The sequence below is a fragment of the Podarcis gaigeae genome (genome assembly GCF_964106915.1).
Source record: "Podarcis gaigeae genome assembly, chromosome: 6".
NCBI classification, from domain to species: domain Eukaryota; kingdom Metazoa; phylum Chordata; class Lepidosauria; order Squamata; family Lacertidae; genus Podarcis; species Podarcis gaigeae.
In genome coordinates, this window is record NC_139682.1 from 36114763 (window position 1) to 36139842 (window position 25080).

General features: G+C 41.5%; 1 protein-coding gene across 1 annotated transcript in view; it reads left to right on the forward strand.

Moving 5' to 3' along the window:
* Positions 1 to 333: 333 nt before the first annotated feature.
* The window catches only part of ST7L (suppression of tumorigenicity 7 like), a 41329-nt gene continuing 16582 nt past the window's right edge, over positions 334 to 25080 (forward strand). Inside the window, exons 1-11 of the mRNA XM_083745433.1 lie at positions 334 to 619; positions 4131 to 4213; positions 6337 to 6502; positions 7660 to 7714; positions 8733 to 8848; positions 10660 to 10738; positions 13069 to 13223; positions 14320 to 14417; positions 16183 to 16297; positions 18460 to 18532; positions 18769 to 18871. Of these exons, the coding sequence (XP_083601559.1) occupies positions 412 to 619; positions 4131 to 4213; positions 6337 to 6502; positions 7660 to 7714; positions 8733 to 8848; positions 10660 to 10738; positions 13069 to 13223; positions 14320 to 14417; positions 16183 to 16297; positions 18460 to 18532; positions 18769 to 18871 (1251 nt within the window). The 5' untranslated portion in view covers positions 334 to 411. The remainder of the gene's footprint in view (positions 620 to 4130; positions 4214 to 6336; positions 6503 to 7659; positions 7715 to 8732; positions 8849 to 10659; positions 10739 to 13068; positions 13224 to 14319; positions 14418 to 16182; positions 16298 to 18459; positions 18533 to 18768; positions 18872 to 25080) is intronic.

Consider the following 25080-nt stretch of genomic DNA (forward strand, 5'->3'; position numbering starts at 1 on the left):
ATTAAAAATGTATATCCCGTTTGTTTGTTTTTTAAAAAACCCTTAAAGACCACTTTACAATTCCAAGCGGAAAACCAATAATAAAATTTTAAAAAATTCCCACGTGGGTGGCAATCGTAAATCGGAGCCGCGTCCCTTTCAGCGAAAAAAACTGCACGGATGGCAGCCCTAAAAAAGGGGGAAAGAACAAAAGCGCCCCTTTTAAAGCAGGCCGGCGGTGGGGATGTATCCCCGAGGGGTGCCCTCTAAGGCTGCTAACAGACACGTGCGCTGGGACAAGAGACGGAGTAGCGGGCGCGCGGGCGCGCTCCCGCTTCTCTCAGAGTCAGGCGGCGGCAGCGCGCCCGGCTGGTCCCTCCCTCGCTCCGTTCCTCCAGCCAGCCAGGCCTGAGCGAGCGAAGGGCGGGAGTCATGGCGGAGAGTGGTCCTTCTCCTGTGGATGGGGATGCGGCGCCTTCCTCCTCTTCCTCCTCTCAGCTGCCCAGCCACTGCCCTCGGCGGTGGGAGAGGCTGAGACTGGCGGGGGGACCCTGGGCGCGGACGCTGGCCCTGCTGGCGGCGCTCGGGCTCCTTTACTTCTTGCGAGGCCCGCTCCGGCTGCGGGATAACTTGGCGGCAGGTGAGGGGCTGCTCGGGGGGAGCGGGAGGGGAGAGCAGCTCTGTGGGCGCTGAGGGGATTCCGCCGCCGGGGAGGGGCGCGGGCTGGCCCGCCTCCTCTCCCTCCGCTGCTATGGAGGTGAGGGGTGGGGGGCTTTGGGGCGGCCGGTTAGGGGGCTGTTTGGGCTACTCGCTGCCCCACAACTCTTCAGCCCTAATCTCAGGTGCTTGAGGTGCCGTTTGTGGAAAGAACTCTGCACGTGCTCCGTGAAACTGGCTTTACGCCGTTCATTTCTGGGCTGAGCCCTGCGGGTGAAAACAGGCTTCTCTAGAGCTATGACTTTGCCTCCCACTAAAATCTGGGGTGTGCTTACCTTGGGGCTGGTTGCATACGAATACAGGGTTCGTAAGAAGGGTCGTATTATCAGAAAGGATTGGTTCTTGCAGGGCTCCTGGGATCTGTTCTCCTTTGTGTTTTAGTGTGTATTTAAGTGCTTCTGTCCTTCGGGGGCCTCGTTATTTTTTGTGAGGTTATTTGTAAGCCAAGTTGGTTTTAAATCTGGTTCTCCACTTTTTCTTTGTGTCTGTTTATTTTAAAGATTGCAAGGCAGTCTGTAGTCCATGATGTCTTCCCTTTATCAGCTTTTTTTTTTAAAAAAGCTTTCTATCATCTGTTGCTGTCTGCAAGCCCTGAATGATGACAGCATCTATACTACCAGCTGTCAGATCCTCTGTGTCATCAAAACAGAAAGAAACTAGACCTGTTGTTTGAAAGCTGCAATTTACACACAGTCACTATTCTTTTATTAGAGCAGTGAGCTCCATACTCCCCTTTTGTTGCTTTTAAATTGCAGGCCTTACATAGATGCTAAGTCTCATAATATTTTGTTGGTCTAAAGTTAGTGGTTGGAGAGTTAAAAGCACACTCTTAAGTCTGCAGGCCAACAGCATGACTTACAGCTCAATCCTCTCCATGTTGATTTAAAAGTAAGTGCCATTATATTCAATGGGACTTATGTCATATGGTTACATCCTTAGTATTGGGTATTTTAATAAAACATCCCAAAGCATGATGATACATGCATAGGTAAAGGTGAGAAAGATAAAGGGACCCCTGACCATTAAGTCCAGTCACGAACGACTCTGGAGTTGTGGCACTCATTTCGCTTTACTGGCCGAGGGAGCTGGTGTTTGTCTGCAGACAGCTTCCAGGTCATGTGGCCAGCATGACTAAGCCGCTTCTGGCAAACCTTCCCGCCAGAGCGGTACCTATTTATCTACTTGCACTTTGACATGCTTTCAAACTGCTAGGTGGGCAGGAGCTGGGACCGAACAATGGGAGCTCACCCCGTCGTGGGGATTTGAACCGCTGACCTTCTGATCCGCAAGCGCCACTCGCATTCTCAATACATGCGTAACTTTAGAACAATGTGTTCATGGGTTAAAGTTGCTAGGGAATGAAGGAGAGTCTGCTTATTTATTTGCCTTGTGAGCCTACTGAGTTTTGCCATACTCTACACATGAAGCACTACATCAAGTAAGTAATGGAGTAACCTTGACTTTTACCTTAGGATCCCCCTCAGGGCTTAATGTATATGCCCTGCTTTTAACTTGGTCTTATTTTGTGTGTTTAAGACTTTGTCTCTTGCATGCTGTGGTTTCAAAAGCCCAGGAAGGTAGACTTGTTCAGACAAAACTAGCTATACTAGTTAAATTGTGAGACTGACACCAATATAAGAGCTGTCAATTTCTCATTGTCAACATACCATATTAATTTTCTTTAGACTTTTTATTTACTAATCTCTTGCTAAATAACAAGAGCTAACCCACAAACAAGATTGAGTGTTGTAGGTTGGTTAATAAAATGCCTCAGGTAGTATCTGTCTGGATTTTATGAATCAGTCCTAAACATGCATATTCAAAAGTAAATCTTACAGAGTACAATGAGATTTACTTCCTGTCAGCATGCAACAGTGTTAGTTTACCTTTGAGCTGCTTCAGGTATGTTGTTACTACATGGAAATAGATGTTTGCAATGATCTGTATTCAAATTTCTCACAATTACAAGGAACCCTTAAGTGTTGACACTTCTTGGAAGATTACGGCTTAATTATTTTGAATACGTTGAACCCTTGTTACAAGGAGCACATTCTATGCTCCATGCTAAAAGAAATGTTTGTGCCCATTCTAATAAACAAATGAAACTAGTGTCTATTGTTGTTTATTAAATTTCTACACCACCCTTCATCCTAGGATCACAGGGCAGTTTACAATGTAAGAACACAAAAATGTATAACATAGTATCAAACAAAAACAGTTAACCTCCCTCACAGTTTTAAAGGCTGTAGATGACTTAATTAGCCAAAGGCTTAGGAGAAGAGGGACGTTTTCATCTGGTGCCTAAATATATGTAATGAAGGTGCCAAGCAAGCCTCCCTATGGAGAGCATTCCACAAATGGGGAGCCACTGCAAAAAAGGCCCATTCTTGTGTTGCCATCTTCTGGACCTCTCATGGAGTGGGCACACAAAGAAGTGGCTCAGATGATGATCACAGGTTCTGAGTCTGTTCATATGGGAAGAGGCTATCCTTGAGGTATTGCAGTCCTGAGCTGTTTAAGGCTTTATGGGTAAAAAACAGCACTTTGAATTTGTCTCAGGAATTGATTGGCAGTCATTACAGTTAGACCAGGATTGGCATTATATGCACAAACTTTCTTGCTCCGGTGAGCAACTCCGGTGAGTTTCCTGTTTTCAGAGGCTGCCCCACATATAATGCATTGTAGTAATCTAGGTCCTTATTTAAATATATCTATACTGCTCTTCACCATATGGTCACAAGGCAAGGTACAACACACCAATATGTGTTCTCAAAAGTATTTAAATATCCATAATTCCCCATATTTTACTCTTTACAGATTTAAGTTAAAGCTATTAAACTTGTGTTAAAACTGTGGTATGCTGTTTTGGATCCTTGTGTTTGACTATCTAGGTTAAGAGAAAGCTAAAATATCAGTTAAAACATTTAGGGTTAGCTGTTTGAACTCAAACTCATGGACTTCTTATGAAGCTAAACACTGAACAAAGAAACAAACAAAAAGTACTTAACACAGCACGTAGTGAAATTATGGTATTCTCTACTATGAACGGTGGTGATGCCTACCATGTTGGATGGCTTTCAATGGATTAGCCACAGTAGCTAGGTTCTAGCTCTACTGTTGGAAGCAGTACAGTATGTCTTTGAATAGCAGTTTCGGGGAATCACAGGTGGGAAGAGTGTTGTTGTGTTTGAGTCCTGTCCAGCACTTTTAGCTAAAAAGTCTACTTTAACATTTATGGTTCTCCTGACTTTCAAAGCATAGCTTACCTGGGCTACATCATTTCCCGATTCAGACTTTCCAAAAAATACCCACAACCAAGGGAGGAATTGACATGGTGTGTGTGTAGGTGTGTGCGTGCATTGCTTAAGTAATGTCATCTCAGACACTGAGAGGCAAATGTATTGATTGACAAAGCTTCCCTTTTTCTTTGACAGTGACCATTTTCTTGAGCACATTGACTCCAAAATTCTATGTTGCACTTACTGGGACATCTTCTCTGATATCTGGTCTGATATTTGTAAGTAATTTTCTCTATTTACTCATTATAATCGTGTCTTGTGCAGGGATTGCGTTCCAGGGATGGCACATACATGCAAAAATGCATATACTTGAACCACCCCCTTCGAACCACCCTCACAGGGCCATCCTGACCTTCCAAGCAAGGCAGAGACCTCTTAAGCTCTCCATCTTGCTTCCCAGGCTCTGGGAGCCTCTCATGATATTTCATGTGGCCACTCAAGTTCCTACAATATCTAATGAGAGCTTCCCAAAGCCTGGTAAGCAAGTCTGAGAGCTTAAAAGTGCTTTCCACACCAGGAAAACCAAGTGCAAAAGGAGCTTTTAGGCTCTGCTTTGCATGCAATGAATTTGTGGGATTTCAGCTGGCCAGCTTTCAACTACACAAGGTTGAAATTGCACATGTTAGGATGCAATTGCACTGTAGAGTAAAAGTGAGATTATACAACTACATAAGCTAGTATTTAAAATGCTGCCCACAAGGACTGTATAGAACTCTTCAGATTTTAGATGTTTAGAAGATTAAAAGTTATTTTTTTAATTGCTAAGATGGCTATTTAGTCCCTTCTGCTGCTTAGGACAAAGAAGTAAGAGATTAATGCATACTCGGCCCTAAATTTTGGCCTGCTTTTAAGACTGTTTTAAAAATGTCCAGGAAAATGTCTACAGCAACTAAGAATGGGTCATGTCTGCATCCACAGTACATTTTTGGGATTTTTGGAAGATGAGGAATAGTTTTTGTGAAATGGGATGCATCTGTGTTTACAGCGTTACAGATTAATTTTTAAAATTAGACTTTTGTAAACTGTGCCAGTCTGAAGATGAAAGTTACCTTTGATATGCCAGATGAACTCTAGGTGGCGCTCCTATACAGAAAAAGAAACCAACATTTTTATTCATTTTGATGTGATTCCTTGCTGGTAACCACAGCCTTCCAAGTAAAAAATGAAATGGTTTATAGCATTGGAAGGGGCAGCTGTGACAATAGTGTTGAGCCTTCTCTGGCAGTATTCTGAAGCACATTGCTTAGGCTGCCAACTCATTTGTGGGACTCTACCTGCATTGCCTCATTATCATGGCTGTATGCATAGCTACAGTTGCACTATACAGTGGTACTTTGGGTTACATACACTTCAGGTTACAGACTCAGCTAACCCAGAAATAGTACCTCGGATTTAAGAACTTTGCTTCAGGAGGAGAACAGAAATCGTGCGGTGGCAGCAGCGGGAGGCCCCATTAGCTAAAGTGGTGCTTCAGGTTAAGAACAGTTTCAGGTTAAGAACGGACCTCTGGAACGAATTAAGTATGTAACCAGAGGTACCACTGTAATGCCATTCCACTGAACATAAAATATGCATATTAGGAGCAGTGTACAAACCAAAAAGATGATAAAAATATTATCATTTGCCTTCAGGCAGTTCTTGTTCATCTTGAGTCCACCAGCATATGATTTAAGGCACCCCATGTTTTACCAGAATTGCCCAGAGTAGCATTTAGTTTTTGTCTGGATCCTACTTGTTGGGGCCAAATCTCTGACATAGGACATGCCAGTTCTGAGTCCCGTGTGCAGCACTGTGCTCAAAAGGTAAGATGAAACCTGTCTATCTATTCCTAACCCTCATGCAGTGCCACAAATAAATGTACACAAGTGGTTGTAGGATACTACCCTGCTATCACAGGGTAGTAAAATGACCAAAATCAAGTGCATAGCATTAGAAGAAAGATGGTTAAGTCTGCTTCCCTGGATTAGTTTTAATTTTAAAAACATAGGATACTATTTTTAAGCCAATATTTTCCATTGGAAGGGGGGCAGCAGCCCTGTGGTAAGAACCAATAGATTTCTTGGGCTATCTTATATCTCCATTACACTTTTGTTTACAGAGAAACAGGAAGTGGCTGAAATTTTGGAGCATTGCTTACTACTTTGCTGGTGGCTGTGCCCTAAAAGGGCTTTGTTTAGAAATAATTCTTTTCTATCATATTATCTGTTGGGAAAACTGTCAACCTTTGCTGAAAGGAACCATAAATATAATTGTGGGCAGCCTATTGTTTTGTGAGCAAGTGACGTGACTTGAGATTCTTGACCCAGTGGTTTATTGTATGTTTTTCTGTTTCTCACTGCAGATATTTGAATGGTGGTATTTCAGAAAATATGGCACATCTTTCATTGAGCAGGTATCCGTGAGCCATTTACGACCACTTATTGGAGGAGCAGAGAATACTAATTCTCCACAGGCAACTTTCTCTGCTACTAGTGGAGACAATGAGACAAGCAGGCAGAGTTTGTCAGGTGATTGCTTCTAACATCTGGCTTTGTGCGAATGTACTTCATGATAGTTGGCCTTAGCCAAAGCCTGTAAATAGAATTTATGTTTATTTTTGTAAATGGACATAGCTTTGCATCAGGTAATGCCTTTGTCTTGCTTAGGAAAAACAAGAGAGATAAAGTAAATCAGATTGGGCAAAGCCTTTTTTAGTGGGGGCAGGTGAGTTGTTGAGTTTAGTATTTTACCGTATTTTTCGCTCTATAAGACGCATCAGACCACAAGACGCACCTAGTTTTTAGAGGAGGAAAACAAGGAAAAATGTTTCTGAATCTCAGAAGCCAGAACAACAAGAGGGATTGCTGCACAGTGAAAGCAGCAATCCCTCTTGCTGTTCTGGCTTCTGGGATAGCTGTGCAGCCTGCATTCGCTCCATAAGACGCACACACATTTCCCCTTACTTTTTAGGAGGGAAAAAGTGAGTCTTATAGAGCAAAAAATACAGTATTTTCCACAACCCCCTGCAATTTCCAAATCAATATGATTTTTTATTTTTTATAATAGATATCTTGCCTTTATATATTTTGCTATATAGATCGATGTGACAAGTGGCTTTTGGTTTTGGTTTTGGTTTTTGGAAAATTGCTTGCTTTGCACCTACGTGTGATAGAAAAACTGTTTTCTTGAAGTGGTATCTCAATTTAGACATTCATCCAAACTGTAATTTGGGGTATCGGAAACAAACCAGGGTTTCCTCTGTTTCCTCTCTTCTTTCTTGGGGCTTTCCCTTTTAAAATTTTCTGTTTAACACCATTAACACCGGTAATTTGTTATGCCATCCACATTTTAATACTATGGTTAGGGCTTGCCATGCCTGCTTCAAACGACTGTTCATGAATCTAGCTTGGAAAGCAAGTGCTAGCCATCATTTCAGATTTGCATGTCATGGTAAATTATGGCTACTGCAGACCAGAAAACAGAGAGACCAGAATGTGAGCCCATGATTAGTTCTGATTCTGTGGAGGAAACATTTTTTTAAATATTTGGGCCAGTTCAGAAGTAATGATTTCATATTTATTGAACCAAGATTCTTATGGTGAACCAGGCCTCAACACACAAGGCATATAGGTGAGAAATCTACAGTTCTGGCTTAATTTTGAGATTAAACTGTTTCCTTTTACAGAGTGCAAAGTATGGAGAAATCCCCTAAATCTCTTTAGAGGAGCAGAATATAGCAGGTATTTTTTATCTTTGTTTTATTAATGTATAGCCTTTTTTGTAAACTAAATTAAAATAGAACTAGAGCTTCTGGTTTGTCAGAACGCTGTAATCTTACTCTTTCCTGTAGATCCCATATATAAAGACAAAGATGAATCTGTTTGGATAGATGATTTCTTTACTTTTTTGAAGACAGTTATTGTCTCAGGGCAGTGGTAGCTAGTTGTTGGACTCCAGCTCCCATCATCCCTGATTGTTGGCCATGCTGGCAGCGACTGATGAGAATTGGTGTCCAACACCACCATCTGGAGGGCAGCATGTTGGCCACTCCTGCTCTGGGGCATTTCTTCTGGGTTGCATTTCTTCACCAACAGGGCCTTTTTGATGGTTCCCCCTCCCTCTGTGGAATTCCCTCCCCCAGGAAGTGCATGTGGCCCCAACTTTGGAAAACTTTAAGATAAATATTATTTTAAAAAATAAAAATCAGCCGGCTTTTTATTAATTCCAATGATCATAAAATCATATATCATTGCTACTGCTCAATTTCAAAGGGGTATAATGTCGTTTTTAAAATGATGGCATGTTATTATCTTTTCATGTAATCTTATGCACCACCTTGGGAAGGCTGTTGTTCCCAAAGGTGGTGTATAAATCACTTGAATATTTTCTTATAATAGATGCAGTGAACTTTCCAGTTCTTAAGTTTGAAGAGTTTCAATGTGTATCGCCACTAAAAGGGTTCCAGCCAAGTTTGAAACTTGTAGTGAATGCTCAATGCAAGGCTGATAATCGCTCATTGGAGAAAATATTAACTGTAGCTTCCTACTGATTCCTGCCTAGTGATTCCTGCCTTATTTGGTCTAGCTTGTGCATATAATAAAGATCAAGCTGCTCTGTGAAAGATACTTCTCTATTTCTTATGTAAATGCATCCTATATACTTAAAGGGGAGCATATCCCACTGGCTTTCTTTTGAGTAGATATGCAAAGAATTGGGCTGTTAATGAAGCCTCTTTTCTTTTTCTTTCTTTTTTTAAAGATATACATGGGTGACTGGAAAGGAGCCACTTACATATTATGACATGAACTTATCTGCTCAGGATCATCAGACCTTTTTCACATGTGAAACGGACTCAGTTCGACCTTCAGATGCAGGTATCAAATGTATCTCTTGTGTGAAAGATAAAAATATGTCTGGCCATGAATAGTTTTTTATGTTGGGAATGCTTGTTCTAAATATCGTTTCTAAGTCTCTTTTATATTTGATGGATAATTTATCCCATTTTTCCTAATGTTTCTGATCTCTTGGGATGGAGAAACCAGGATGAGAAAAACAAACCTTAAGTCATTATTACTGCCAGAACTTTGCATGTCTGTGATAATATTTTTACATATGTCCTCTGCTCACCTGAGAGTCCTGTCCAAGTCTACATAGTAGGAAAGAAAGGTGTATTGTGGCACCTTAAAGACTAAAATGTTTACCATGCCATATGTGTTCATGGACCTCATCGGATGCATTCAGCAGAATTTTTGTGGCAGTTCAAGACCCTCACTGTTCTTGCTACAGCAAGGTAGATACGGCTACCCCTCTTGAGTTTGTTACTCTCAATAGTAAGACTTGCAAATGTTATGCACTTCTGAATGTTAAATTACTACTATAAAAAAACCCACCATGCCCCAAAATTATTACATTTCTTTGCTTTTGATTGCACCAAATTGTATTGAGGGTTACATATTGTCTATTCCTATCTTTAAAGCAATAGCTTTTGTCATATCTGGCATTTGTCAGCTTATGTGTTAATTCTTACTAGTTCATCTAAAGCAGCAAGAGTTAGCTGTCTACACATTAATCTGATGATATGTTTAATGATATGAGAGCTGTAGTTTTTGTTTTATAAATATCGTATATTGTTTCATCATCAGAGCCAAAACTAACATTATGTTTTCAGAAAAATGCTCCAACATTTTCCACATTATTCTTGCTGGACAGTTGCAGGTTTAGTTCCAAAAGAAACATATATAGGTTCTCTCCCTTTCTTATAAAAACTGAGGATCATCAGATATATTCAAACTGCAATCCTGTACTTCCTCACCTGGGAGTAAGCTCGATTGAAATCAGTTGGACTTACTTCTGAGTAGACATGAATAGGATTGTGCAATCAGTTCATGAACGTTCACTTTTTAGCCTTTGTCGGGATTAGAGTTTCATTTCCAAAAAATCAAACCCAGCCAAGTGAGTGGCAATGATGAGAATTTTATTCACTTAAAATGAATAGCATCTGGCAGAAGAGAAGGAAGCAACAGCCAGACAGAAGAGGAGGAAGCAACAGCCAGGCCAATCCCACCAGCTTTGACACTGTTCTCCATGTAGCCACACTCATTCCACCCAGAGACTATCAGTGACCAAACTTACCTTGCAGCCAGCAGGAGGGAAAACAACAAACTTTTCATGAGCCACCTGAGGCCAATTGCCACAAGCTCTGCCCCCCGCCCCCACTTCTGTCGGTCACCTTATGAATTTTTCTCTCTTTTAAAAATAAAGATGAAGAATAACATACATTTATGATAAGGCAGGGGTCGGCAAGGATTACCTTGCCTGGGCCGTTTCACTCCAGCAGAGATCCCTCTGTGGGTCAGATCATGCGCACGCGTGATTTCCAGCGTCTGTGCAGACGTGATTTCTGGTGCCGTGGAAATGAGTCCTTGCACTGTGCTGTGCTGGTTTAGCACAGCGCATGGGGACTCGCCGAGCAGGCGGCTCAGTTTGGGGGCAGATCGTGGGTCAATTAAACGACCCCCATGGGTCACTTGTGGCCCATGGGCCTTAGGTTGCCAACCCCTGTGATAGGGGCTGGTGTTCAGTTTGATAGTGGCTTTATTCTTAGAAAGAGACATGTTTGTTTGTTTCTCCATGAATACTTACAGTCATGACTTGCCTGTAAATAAATCCTATTTTCCCCCAACAGTTATGCAGAAGGCATGGCGGGAGAGGAACCCTCAGGCCCGAATAAAAGCAGCATATCAAGCTTTAGAATTAAATAATGAGTAAGTTTGGTAACAAGTCTCGCCCTAATTTTATGAACTAAAATTAAAGCTATACAGCATTGTTAAGTAATTTCTTAGGGCGTATTCATATTGTTGTAGACTTAGGATAAACATAGAAATTAATAAATTCTAGGATTGTGATTATTTGGGGGTGGGAGATATAAGATGCAAAAGAATTTCTGACTGGTTGGGGGGGGGGGGAGAGCAGACCAGTTAGCATTACAAAAAGGTGCTGATAGGCCATAGAACGATCCTTTGGCCTGGGGAGTCAGATGTCACAAAGCTTGCCGGAATAACTGTGTGTTTGAGGGGACAGGAAAAGGGAGGTTTGAAGCAAGGGTTTCTGGACAGAAGGAGGAGGAAGTAAGGCTGAGATCCATCTTGGCGGGGGAGAAGGAAATGTTGCCTGCAATGGTTTGGGCCAAGCTGTAAGATCTGGACTTCCTCCATGCAAACTGAATGTGTAAATAGGCGAATAAACCCTATTTCTCAAAGCATGACAGTCCCCGATGTTTCTTCTGTTCCCCAAAGGGACCCAGACCCTGTGTGTGTGCCTGTGGCCCCATGCGCTTGTGCCACTGCTTGGCGAAAAGAGGGGCGAGCACTGGGTTTTTGTAACAATATGATTAACATGTTCAAGTGATGTGACCTTTGGTGGGCTGTAACACTATCCCATATTAAGTTTTTAACCCTTGACATATAAAGCTAACACGTAAGACGTTTTTGTAATTGTTGGACATTGAGATGTTACAATTTTTCCAACCTGCAGTCTGAAGTGGATACTTCACACAAGTTTGAATTGATGCCGAACCATAGAAATGAAGTAAAGAATCTCATCTTTTTCAGTGCAACTGAACTAAGGGTCCATTTTAATAGGACTCAAAATTCTTATGTTTGGCTCAGTTGTGTCCAAAATTAGCATGCACCTTTTAGAAAATGAGATCTTCAAGTAGCAGGGGTATTTTTCAACTCAAAATAAACACAATTGCTATAAAAATCTTCATAGTTAAGTCATTTTTAAAAATGTTCTGGGAATTCTCTCTTTTTCTTTTTCTTTTTCTTTTCTAACATTTTCCCTTCTGTATCTTACACAATGTTCCACTTAAGAGAGAGAAAGCAGAGCAAAAGTTTCCATACCTTTTTAAACAATACACCACTTTGCAAATCTATTTTGTATATTTGACTATCCAAGTGCACTTTTATATGTGGGGGCTGGTATTTTTATATGACTCATCATGGATATCTGAATCACCGCTTTATAGAAATTCAGAATATTTGATCACAGTTGTTGTTTATGAAACTACCAGCATTTCCATTTTAAGCCCCTGCTCCCCCAATTTATTAATTTCAAGGTCAAAAGTAATGGGTGGGATGCACCTGACACACCCCGTCAGCAGAAGCCCTTCACAAGGACATCCGCTTGTGCAATGGAGCTTTCCCTCCTTCTACTCTCCTCATGTGCCCCTCAAAATGAACTTGGGGTTGGGACAATCCCAAAACAATGTGGGGAGGGGGGGGGACATCATTCCATGTGGCAAGCTGTAATGCTCACATAGATGAGTAGTTCATAATAACACACCATTAAATTCCACCCAATATTTTGAGCTTCAACTGTACATAGAATGAACTGCAGTCCTTTTTTTAAAAACTTCATTTTTGTAGTTTGACAGATACTGAAATTTACCCTTTACTTAGTGCATTTTGTAGTCATATTGATTGTAAAATAGCCACCCTCAATGAAAATTAGTAGTCCCTCTCCTGCCTGGGGTCAATCTCACAGCCTGTTTTCCTTTTAATGTGTATTGAAACATTTTACATGTATTGTTTGGATGAAAATAGTATTGTTCCACATCTTTGATTGGAGTTTATTTGTAAGTACAGTGGTGCCTCGCTAGACGAAATTAATCCGTTCCGCGATTCTCTTCGTCTAGCGGTTTTTTCGTCTTGCGAAGCAAGCCCATTGACAGCTTAGCGGATTAGTGCTAGAGCTGTCAAGCGGCTTCCAGCGATCAGCTGTTAAGCGGCTTATCAGCGGAACAGCTGATAAGCGGCTTAGCGGCTTAGGAAAAGGGCAAAAAAAGCAAAAAAAAAAACCGCTGGGGGACGCAAGATTTTTTCGTCTTGTGAAGCAACCCCATAGGGAAATTCGTTTTGCGAAGCGCCTCCAAAACAGAAAAACCCTTTCGTCTAGCGGGTTTTTCGTCTTGCGAGGCGTTCGTCTTGCGGGGCACCACTGTATGTTCAGCTACTGTACTGTATACATTGTTAATCATGTCACTGTGTCAACATACATCTTTTGAATACCTGGTTTCATTTTCTCTCTCTCTCAGTTGTGCCACAGCATATGTTCTTTTGGCCGAGGAAGAAGCAACTACTATTGTGGATGCTGAGAAATATTTTAAGCAGGCTCTGAAAGCAGGAGAAACCATTTATAGAAAGTCTCAGCACTGCAGTTCCCAGAGTCCACAGCATGAAGCACAGTTTAGTAAGTATCCTTTCACAAATCATTCAAAGTGGTCAGTAGTGCTATGCTTGGTCATGCACGAATATACAGAAGCACTAGAAAACTTTAATGCTGAAGGATTAAAATCTACACAAACACAAAAATTAAAAGTACACATACTGTAAGTACAGGCAGCAGTTGTACAAGCTGCATGTTAATTTCAGAAAGTGCTGAATGTTTTGCACTGCGATTCTATATGTGTCTAAACAGAAGTAAGCTGAACTGAATACAATGGAACTCACTTTCAGTTAAGTGTGTAAAGGATAAGGCTTTAGCCTTATTTTAAAATATTATGAGAATATTTTTAAATATGCTGGTCACAGAAGGAGAGTTGCACTCTAGGAAAGAGGTCATTCTATTCACAGAGCAGCAACATGATACAGTTCTATATTAACTACATTGCAGTTAGCAGGGCTGAGGGAAATAATGTTTTACCTTTGGTATTTTACCTTTGGTGGGTTCATCCCTCTACCAACAGCTCATCCTATTTGCTTTTTCTAGCAAGTCTCTGTCAATAGCTCAAGGTTACAATATCATTCTCTCTCTTTATATTTCTCTCTCCTTTGCTGCCTTGTGCAATGGAATGTGGTGTCTTAATTTTGAGGCCACAAACAAGTTGTCAAACTTCAGTTTATTATTACAATGGAACAGCAAATATGTGCTGAAGCTATGAATATGTTGTTTGGATGAAAGGGTGTTAGAGGGTTTCTTGTCCCACATCCTTGGATGTGGTGGCTTGAGGAAATAGTTGGATTCCTTGTGCTTCATATTAAGTCAGTGTTTGGCACATCACATTGTCTGTGCCCCTCCCTTTCTATTTTCTCAGGATATAATGTTCCCTCCATTTTGCAGACTCAGATGGATAAATGTTGATTGACTCATGTGTGTTTTCAAAAAAAAGTCACTTTGTGATTCTATGGGTGTGTTCTGTGGTTTAACTCTCAACCTTCTCAATATATTTGTGGACAGGGAGAGCAGGATGGATCTCCTACAGCATATGCAGAAATGAATGCCTGGTTTCAAAAATGTGTGATAACTTAGTATTTATGTATTTGATGTAGTCTCTCTTTTTCCCTAGGAAGAGACACCAATGTACTGGTTTACGTGAAAAGAAGACTAGCTATGTGTGCAAGGAAGCTTGGAAGAATTAAAGAAGCAGTAAAAATGATGAGAGATGTAAGTTATCCAGACTTCAATCCTATACCTACTTACCTGGGAGGACATAAGAAGAACTTGCTGGATCAGGCCAATGGCCCTAGTCCACTAACTTCTTCTCACAGTAGCCAGCCAGATGCCTCTGGGAAACTGGCAGGCAGGATTTGAGCACAAAAGCAGTCTCTCATCCTGTAGTTTCCAGTAGCCAGTATTCAGAATCGGCATTGCTGCTTCCAGTTGTAGCTCATCATGGCTAGTGGCTGAATTTAAGTCAACAGCACTTACTTCTGAGTAGACATGTATAGCAGTGATGAGGAACATCCAGCCTGAGAGGCTATTTTCCCCATGTCATGCCATCTGCCCCCCCCCCCCCCATATCATATATGATGTCAGGTCCAGAGCAGGAATGATCTGGAGTCTTAAAAGGGGTGCTGATTGTTCCATGACTTGTTTTCAGCGCCTGTTAAATTTGGCACCAGATGGAAGTCCCACTGGGATTGGTTCCACTTGGAAGCTACTGAATGGAGCTGAACCCTTTCCAAAGTGAGGTTTGAAATCAGTGCTCTTTGGCTGTTTGGGTCAACGGAGCAATTCCTTTGCAGCACAGATTGAACTCAAGCCATTCTGCCATTCTGCAAAGGAAAAATGGGTCAGTTTCACTTTGTAAAGGAAAAGCAGCACCTGTGATTTCAAGATATGAGTGGAATGTACAATCCTTTGTGTTTGATTCTGGAAACCATGAGTTTGCTACCAAGTCTGTTAACCTAGATTGTAAACTTAGGTACATTTACCGTATTTTTCGCCCTATAGGACGCACCGTCCCATAAGGCGCACCTAGTTTTTTGGGGGGGGAAATAAAGGGGGAAAATTATTTTTCCCCCCCAGGCGCGGGGCGGGGGAGGCCTGAGCTTCCCCCGACCCCAGCCCCCAAACAGGCAGCTCTCTGCAAGCCGTGGGAGCCCAGCGCTGGCTCCCACTGCTTGTGGAGAGGTCCGCGAAGCCTGGTCGCGCTGAGCTCAGCGTGCGCAGGCTTCTGCATGCAGGCGACTCTCCTGCTGCTTGCGGAGAGGTCCGCGAAGCCTGGAGAGCGAGAGGGGTCGGTGCGCACCGACCCCTCTCGCTCTCCAGGCTTCAGCGAAAGCCTGCATTCGCCCCATAGGACGCACACACATTTCTCCTTCATTTTTGGAGGGGAAAAAGTGCGTCCTATAGGGCGAAAAATACAGTACTTGGAGGTAGATCTCATTGAGGGACGCGGATGGCGCTGTGGTCTAAACCACTGAGCCTCTTGGGCTTGCCGATTAGAAGGTCGGTGGTTCGAATCCCCGCGATGGGGTGAGCTCCTATTTCTCGGTCCCAGCTCCTGCCAACCTAGCAGTTCCAAAGCACGCCAAAAATTGCAAGTAGATAAATAGGTACAGCTCTGGTGGGAAGGTAAATGGCATTTCCATGCGCTGCTCTGGTTTCTCCAGAAGCAGCTTAGTCATGCTCGCCACATGACCCAGAAAAACTGTCTGCGGACAAATGCCAGCTCCCTCAGCCTGTAAAGCAAGATGAGCGCCGCAACCCCAGAGTCGTCTGCGACTGGACTTAACTGTCAGGGGTCTTTTACCTTTACCTTTTCAGATCTCATTGAGTTCATTGGGTTAGTGTGCATAATTCATTTTATTCTTAAAATCAGATTTAATGCATTTATACTTAGTGGAGTAAACATGCATAAGACTTGGCTGCAAGATAGAAACTTGTGTTGCCTAATTTATTCTCTCCTCCCTGCTCCTATTTACAGTTAATGAAAGAGTTTCCTCTCCTAAGTGTATTGAATATACATGAAAACCTCCTAGAATCACTTCTGGAACTACAGGCTTATGCTGATGTCCAGGCAGTTCTAGCAAAGTATGATGGTAAGAATATATAAATGTCATTGTATGCTAGATGCAAGTTGCAGTGTGTGCTGGAATAAAATATTCATGAATCACTAGGCCCCTTCCCTCTTGGGGTCCAAGGCCTCCCATGATTAGCAGTCATTTTTCAAATAACTCAGCAGAGTAGATAGGTGGTGCCTGAAAATCAACACAGACATCTGCTCACCTTGATTTGGATTTATCTTGGATCTTGGGCAGCTGATATAAATTGGATGGAATTATTTTATTTGTTCAACTTTTAAATTGCCCTTTATCCAATCAAAATCCCAGGGTTGTTTGCAAAATACTATTTTTTTTAAAGTTATTGTGTTGTTTGGATTTTATTATGCTAGTTAGGTTGTAAACCAGCTGGTGAAAGGCTCTCTCTCTCTCTATATATAATTCATTTAAAAAATAGTTACGCTCCCCCCAAAATTTAAAGAAGATATCATTTAACCAAGACATATAGGAATGACAGTTCTATCCCACTTATTTTTTTCTAGTGGCTCTTTTCACTCCAAAAAGCCTAGGGCTTGCTGATCAGAAGGTCAGCGGTTCGAATCCCCATGACGGGGTGAGCTCCCGTTGCTCAGTCCCTGCTCCTGCCAACCTAGCAGTTTGAAAGCATGTCAAAGTGCAAGTAGATAAATAGGTACCACTCTGGTGGGAAGGTAAACGGCATTTCTGTGCACTGCTCTGGTTCACCAGAAGCGGCTTAGTCATGCTGGCCACATGACCTGGAAGCTGCACGCCGGCTCCCTCGGCCAATAATGCAAGATGAACGCCACAACCCCAGAGTCGTCCGCGACTGGACCGAATGGTCAGGGGTCCCTTTACCTTTACCTTTTTATGTTAACTTTTTATGTTATGATTGAGTAATATATCCTGTCACTAGTATGTTATATTGATGTTTTTATATATATCAGTTAGCAGAAGAGACTTATTACTTCTTTATGTTCTCAAAGTTACACCACGTTTTCCGTGGTGCATCTCTCTGCAAAGGATTTCAGGTCAAAAAACTATAATGCCCTTCAAGTTCAGTGCCAGATTTGCCACATTTTCTGTGAGAGGTGCTCTAAAGGAGTTTTTCCTAACAGTTCTTCCTCCAGGACTGCATAGTGCTTAGCTGCTTTTCAGCATACCATGGAACACATACATAAAATGTAAGAAGAGTTTCATGTAAACTCTGAACAGTGATATTAAAACTAATTATCATGTTTCTGATGACGTTAAGGGTAGGAACACAGTTCAGTGGGTGTCAGATTCACTCCTTGTCCCCTCCAGCAATGGGTGTTCAAGATTCAAGATGCTGAAAAGCTGCTGTGATTCAGATGCAATGCTGGAGCTAGATGGAGCCATTGCTTTAACTCAGAATATATTGCAGATTCTTACACTTGATAGCTAAGTATTTTTTTAAAAGTTAAAAAGTAGATAGTGGCTAAAACTGCCCATTAACATGGAATTGGGGGGGGGGGGTAGATTTGAAGGTGGCTGGAGGCATTTTAAAATGTGTTAATAGATTGCTTTAACCTGGTTTTAGGACATTAGTGATTCTGAAGACTTGCCAGAAATAATACATGATTCTGAACATTGCTGTGTGGCAACCAGCCCAAAATTTTGATCCTCTCATTTGGGAAAAGGAGGAAGAGAAGTAGTAGCTAGGAAGAGTAACTTCGTGGGAAGTTGTGGTGATGACAGTAAGGAAAGAGGTGATTAGGAGAAAAGAAGAAGGAATGGGACCTAGGGTTGAGATTGTACAGGAAAGAAAGATGAGTGACAGAGAATATATGGAACAGAAGAGGTTATCCCACATTCTGTTGCTGTGGGCACATGGGTGTTGGGGGCATATGTTTTTATGAGCCACATCAATGGCAATGGGCCTTTAGTCATCTTGGAATTCTCAGAAATAAGAAGCTACAGACAATTTGGAGCCATGATCCAAAGCAGCAGACATTTGACACATGTACAAGAGAGTAAGATGCATAGCCATGTCTTTCTCTGTAGTTTCCTCCCCTGAGCTCTCACACAAAGCAAGTAAACTTAGTCTGAAACATTGCCTTTTCCTCTGTGGTAGCTTTAAAGCACCTCCCTCTTCTTGAAGGGTATGGTTTTGAAATGTTTCTTACTTTAGAATGTAAATACAACAATTTATTGTTTCATAGACATCAGCCTTCCAAAATCAGCAGCGATATGTTACACAGCAGCACTCTTAAAGGCCAGAGCAGTTTCAGATAGGTAAGTGAAATATTTCAGATGTAAAGTGATAAGCTCTTCACTCTTCCTGCAAGCAAATAATTTTGCATCTGGTAACTTCAAGTAGTGCTTTTGCTTTGTTGGATTAAGCTCTGGCCCAGCTAATTTGAGCTTTTGCTTAAAATTTTTATTTTCAATCAGCTCACCTTAAAAAAAAAAGCTAGATTATCCTTTGCCTCAGTTTGAGTAACTTGACAAACTTTTAAATGTTGCTGCAGATTCTCTCCAGAAACAGCCTCTAGAAGAGGGCTTAGTACAGCAGAGATTAATGCTGTAGAGGCAATTCACAGAGCAGTTGAATTTAATCCTCATGTTCCAAAGGTAAGTGTTTGTCCGCGTGCATGCATACACACACACACACACACACACACACACACACACACACACAGCAAAAGGCAAGTCAACTAAATCAGGTGATTATTTTAAGCACTTCTCTACATACATATTAAGTGTAGAACTACACAGTATGACCAACATTCTGTCTTACGAGGCAGATGTAGCAGGCACTTGGGACTTGTGGGTAAAATCACTTTTAAACAAATGGGCTCTGAAACAAGGGATAAAGTCAGGTGGGAGAATAGTGATCTCTGGAGTGGGAGTGTCCTCATGGAGGCACTTCCTGCACTGATTTCCACCCCCATCTCCAGCATTCACATTTTCTCAGGCACACATAGGTTTGAGAGCATTTGCTAAAATATCATAAGACAGAAGTACAGGGTTGTTGTTTTTAGCTCTTCAGAGTTCTATCACACATTGACACCATGTTTTTCTGCAACATCTAACAATTCATAATTGTTAATCTCAAATGCTTGCAGCCCAAAAGCATTTTTGCATGACCGAGTTTCAGAGAGATTAGTGTCCTTATAATTGGTTTGATACTGAGAGATTATGTAGTTTGTATGTTTGTTGGCAAATTTGTTGTTCCTGGTGTTACTGTTTGATTGTTATCTTCAAATAGGAACAGTGCATTTTCCATTCTTTGGCGGTTCTGGTGCTATCAAATGCTCTCTCCATTGCCTGTTTTTGTTTTAAGATAGGCACTGCAGCCTCTAGCCTGCCACAACATCCTCCCTCTCTCCTATGTGTCTCCTAACTAGAGCCATCCCATTTGGATTATTTGTTTATATTTGACGAAAGCAGACTATTTCCTAATCCAGGCATAGGCAAACTCAGCCCTCCAGATGTTTTGAGACTACAGTTCCCATCATCCCTGACCACTGGTCCTGTTAGCTAGGGATGATGGGAGTTGCAGTCCCAAAACATCTGTAGGGCCGAATTTGCCTGTGGCCTGTCCTAATCCTTCCTTCACCATTCAATGATTTCTTTACTTTAGCCATCACTGAGAAGGACCCTGTTTTTTATTGGTTTCTCACAGCACTTCTGAGGTCCTCGGCCTCAGTCAGATGTGCTCACGCACTTCTTGACTTGCGTGTTCAGATCCCAGCTGTTCTTGTTGGTTTTCTGAAATCACAGTTGCTGGTAAAGTTCTGCAAATGCTGTTAATACTGGTAGAAGGATCCTAATCAGTCTGTCTTGAAGTGAATCATGGAGCCCTTGGGGATGGTAGGGTTAGGTAGGGGAGGGTGTAATGTCACAAGACTGGCAGGGAGAGTGGGGGAATCAGAGAAGGGGGTAACAGAAGAGGAAGCAGTTGTATTGCACTGCTGGCAAAGAGATAAACAATGGTGTGTAAAGTGTGGTGTGTGTGTTTTTCTGCAGAGTTGTCTTGAGTTAAGGATGTGTGGCTGAGCTAGGTGTATGTACAAGAAAGAGCGAGTGTGGGGTAGCTATGCCTGATTTGCTTTTGACCATGCTGGTATGTGGTCCTCAGAGGGTGCATCAAGAGGCAATATGGCCCTCAGATTGAAATTAAAGTTCACCACCTCTGATCTAGGGAGACTAGGAATCTCATGTTTTCCTCTAGCCCTTTTTAAAAAGGATTTTATGGTTCTGAGCTCACTGTCTTTCTAGTTCAGTGTCTTTTCATCCCCCTGTTATTATTTATTTTCAATTTTATTTGTTTTAAAGATGTATGGAAATTGTTATCTGATTTAATTGTTGTTTGTAAAACCACTTTGTGTTCTGTTTTGAAAGGTACCATAAATCTAAATAGAAATATATAAACCATTTCAGCTTCTGTAATACCAAGCATTCACCTCTGCATTTCTGCTGGCTGCTTTTGAGCTTCTGAGTTGATAAATAGGTTGGCTGATCAAGGCAGTCCTTAGGATCTCCTGCTAAACAGACTCTACCTGCTTCCCCAGCCATAATTTTCCATACAGAGGGAGATAATATATGTTAACCTCCATAGGATGGGCACTTGTTTACCTTAATGAAACATTCAAAGACCATGAAATAGTATGCTGTCCTAGAGCATGATTTTGTTTTCTGATTGGTAGAAGCATGTTGACTGAATTTCCAACCTAATATAATTCCCTCCTAAATAGGGTAGTGAATGTGGTGCCCTCCATATGTTGTTGGACTCCATATGAGTTGTACTCTCATCATTCCAGACAATTGACCATGCTGGCTGGGGCTGATGGGAGTTGTAGTTCAAAAACATCTAAGAAGCACCATGTTGGCTACCCCTGTCCTAAGATAAGAGACAATGTTTGAGCTTGTTTAAACATAACTAAGAAAAAGCAACGAGTTGGTGCCGCTTGTTGTCAAGGCATGATTTAATATGAGCTCAAAGGGTCATTTAAGGTCCCTGATTAGATATGGATTCCAGAAAAATAGAATACAGTGGACCCCTCTGTTTATTCTTGAATTCACGCAACACATACAAATGTATATCACTATTACTTTGACTTCCAAGTAAACATTGTGCAAGTTGACACTATATAAGAAGAAAAATCGGGGGAAATGTGGGGCAAACAGGACCACTAATACTCCCATGGATTGCAAGCCTTCTTAGGGAGATTCACCTACCACTTTGAGAACCATGGGAACAGAACAACTATCCAGGAAATAATGATCGTATCAGCATTTTTTGGGACAATTTCATCTGTAAGCAGTCAGAACTATAGCATATTGTACTAGAACTAAGTTAAAAATAACTCCTCTAGGGAAGAACTTGTTTTTTGCATGCTTTTATTTGTTTTTTTCCAAAGAGTCAATTGTTAATGGACCACTTTCTTTGTCTAATAGGAAGTGAAAGCTTTTTCTAAATGGCTGAAATTTAGGATTTTGTCCAGTTGAAAACTAGATGTATCAGATAAGTGAGACAATAAGAAACAGATGGGTTCTCAGAAAGATATTTGAGTAAGTGTTTTAGTTCCATCTTTTTGTTTGTGACTATGGCTAGCTCTAAATGAACCTGTAAACCATTCTACATACAGTGGGTTTGATCCTTCTCTGTTTGAATATAGTGATTTCCCATGCAGGAATACTCATAGGATAAGCATGATTTCTGCTTTGAAGAAAGAGGCTGTCCTTTAATGGGGACCATTTTTTCTTAGAAGCAGGGCCTATTGGGGCTTGAAACTGTTCCTATGGAAGGCATTTCTTTTGTGCAAACTAATTGGAGAAGATTGGAAGGATATCTTGCTGCTCCTCCAGAGACCTTGTTTTCATCCCTGAACCTTGCTCCTCACACTTCCCTGGAGATCCACCATCCTGTCAAAAGTGGCCCACAAAGGGGTGGCCACTTTAGAATCTGGCCTGCTGAGCCAAAGTTGTTCTTACCCCTGAACTACAGCATCTCTTGACAGATGGTTGACCAGCTTCTGATCAGATGCCTCCAGTGAAGCTAGTGCCTACCAGCTGCCCAGACAGCCTATTCCACTGTCAAATAGCTCGTAACAGTTAGGAAGTTTCTTCTAATGTTTAGCTGAAATTGGCTTCCCAGCAGTTTCCAGACTTTTATTATGTCTGACTTTTAGTATTTAGATCTTTCAACTGCTCTTCATAGAGCTTGGTTTCCAGACCGCCTCACCATGCTGGCTGGACATTCACCAGTCCTTTTTAAATGTGGCACCCAGAACTGAACCCACTACTCCAGATGTGGCCTGACTAGCAAAGAGTGGAACTATTTCCCCATGTGGTCTGGACTCTGTATAGTGCAGTTGCAGCACACACACATTTTACTTGTGCAAATTCAATTATGCACTCTTGGCTTTTGAGGAAGGAGCAGCCTTCCCAACCATGGTTGCAGCAGAGGTGGCAGCTCCAAAATGAGTGAAATGAGTAGGGAAGCTGTAGAGGCAGATGGAAGAAGAAGAAGAAATGTTGAGCTGCTGGCTGGACAGAGAGAAGCTGACAGAGCTGCAGGCAAAACAAACCCCCAAAACTGGAATTGAGCCACATTTCTGCCTGCCTCTCTCCCTGTCTGCTTTTCTCTCCCTTTTCGCATCTGAAGGAACCAAGCTTCCCCCCACTTTTCTTGCAGCCTAGGGAGCCAGTGCAGGGAGGTCCTCTGCGCAGGATTTCCCCCACTTCCAGCAGGCAGCTTTTGTCTGTGTGCGATTTTGTGTATGTGCTGTGTAGAACGTAGTGCTCACATGAGTGCTCTGGAACGTAGTGCTCACAAGAGTTGCAGAGTAAGACTGTCTTACAGTTGCATGCACTACCCGCTCATTTTACTGTAAACTTGGCAGGATAATTGTAAATCCTGACAGCAAAATTAAACCTCATAAACTGAAAAAGAGCTTTTTGTCATGCCTTTCTGAGCTTCCATAAGTGCCTTTTCATGCAACATTGAGGACTGATTTTTGCCCTTAGTCTTTTTGCAGACAATATACATGACCTTTATGAACATATTCTTTTGCAGAACATGTGGCTTACTGGGCACATTTGGTGCTGATCAGTGTTAAGGGATTATATTTTGAATTTGTTCTGCTGGCAAAATATAAACTTTAATATAATATTGTACAAATGCTTCACTGTTCTAGATAGTGCAATTTGTGTATTTCAATTGAACTGTTCATTATAACAAATTTTAAGTGTTCTCAATATCTGAGACTAGGATGACCAACATGGTCCCCTCCATATATTGTACTCCACCTCCCATCACTCACAGCCAATATGACCGGTGGTTAGCAATGATGAGAGTTCTAGTTCACAGCATCTGGAGGTCGCCACATAAATATTATCTCTTAGCTATGTTGTCTAGTATTTCTAATATTAGAAACTTATAATGATTGTGTTTAATTTGCTTGTGCTAGGTAAAAGTGCTAGGTAAAAGAGTGACTTAAAAAGAAAATTAAAACATCCATGAGATTAATTTGGATAACCTGAAACATAAATGTTTAAGCTGATGTAATTGACTAATTTCTTATCCCGACCAAATTCTGTTTCCAAGACAGATTTTAAAAGCATTTTATTTTCATGTCATATGGAACAATTAAAGCCTTCCTACCACACTCGTAAAGTGTATATCACCCAATGGGATGAGCCTAGATGGTAGACTCCCCTCCCCCCAGTCCAACTTTCCCCTAAATGAGTGTATACAGTTGGAATTTCAACCAGCTCTATACATTCCTGACACTGATGATATATGGCCCTTGCAGTCTTGATAGTGGAAGGATGGCTTATCCCCAGACCTAATCCTCCTCTGATAATCGGGACGTCCAAATGGTTTTTTCCTTGAAGGTCTGAATTTATCCATCCAGTCTTCTGTCTGCCTGTCCAATCTGATAGAATGTGCACTGAGAGAGCTAATTGCTGAGAGAATTTGCTGCTTGCCTGCATGACTGATCAAGAGCACAGCAAGTTCATTTCAGACAGTCTCAGACAGATTTTGCTTCATCCTTTGCCTTTAGGGGGAGAAGATTATGATGTCTTATCATTATCTAAGAGTTAGGTGTCTCTTCAATTGCCTCAGAACTGCTGTATCTTTAAGGAGTTTAATATGTCTGTACCATCTTTTTGTGTTGTCCTGACTAGCTCTGTGTGTTGTCAAGAAAATTAGTGCTTCGTGTTATCCATAATTCTATCTTCCTTTCTGGTCATGCTTTCTTTCAGATTTCATTATTTGTATTGGTGCAACTTCCAGCTGACAAGGAGCTGGGGAGAATGGGCCAGCAGTGTTAGATACAGGCACAGCTTCTTTAGATTAAGGAAGAGTCAAGTTCTGGAATATATTGTGTCTATGGTTTTCAATTTAAGCGATAACAGGCTTGCTTCACTGCTTGGTTTATATGTGTGTGTGCGCGCGTGCATTCCCACCTCTGCTACCCGAGTTTCCAGGGAATGTATGTTCAATCTTATGGTTAAGCATGAATCTGAAATAACAAATGCTTGTTTTAGATGTGCATTTTTTCTTGGTCAAAACTAAAGTTTCAAGATGAGTGGTCCTGTGCATATCTACTCAGAAATAAATCTCATTGGTTCAAATGGATCTTTCTTCTGGAATTCCAAAACTTCTTTTATCAAACCTTAGTTGCCTTATAAAATTTGTATAGCACTTTTCACCAGACACTCTCAAAGTGTTTTCCAACAGTACTGAAAGCTACAGTTATTAAAATGAAATACAATTAAAGCAAAACAAATATTACAACAATAGAGCGTTGTAAAATTCCAAAGATTTG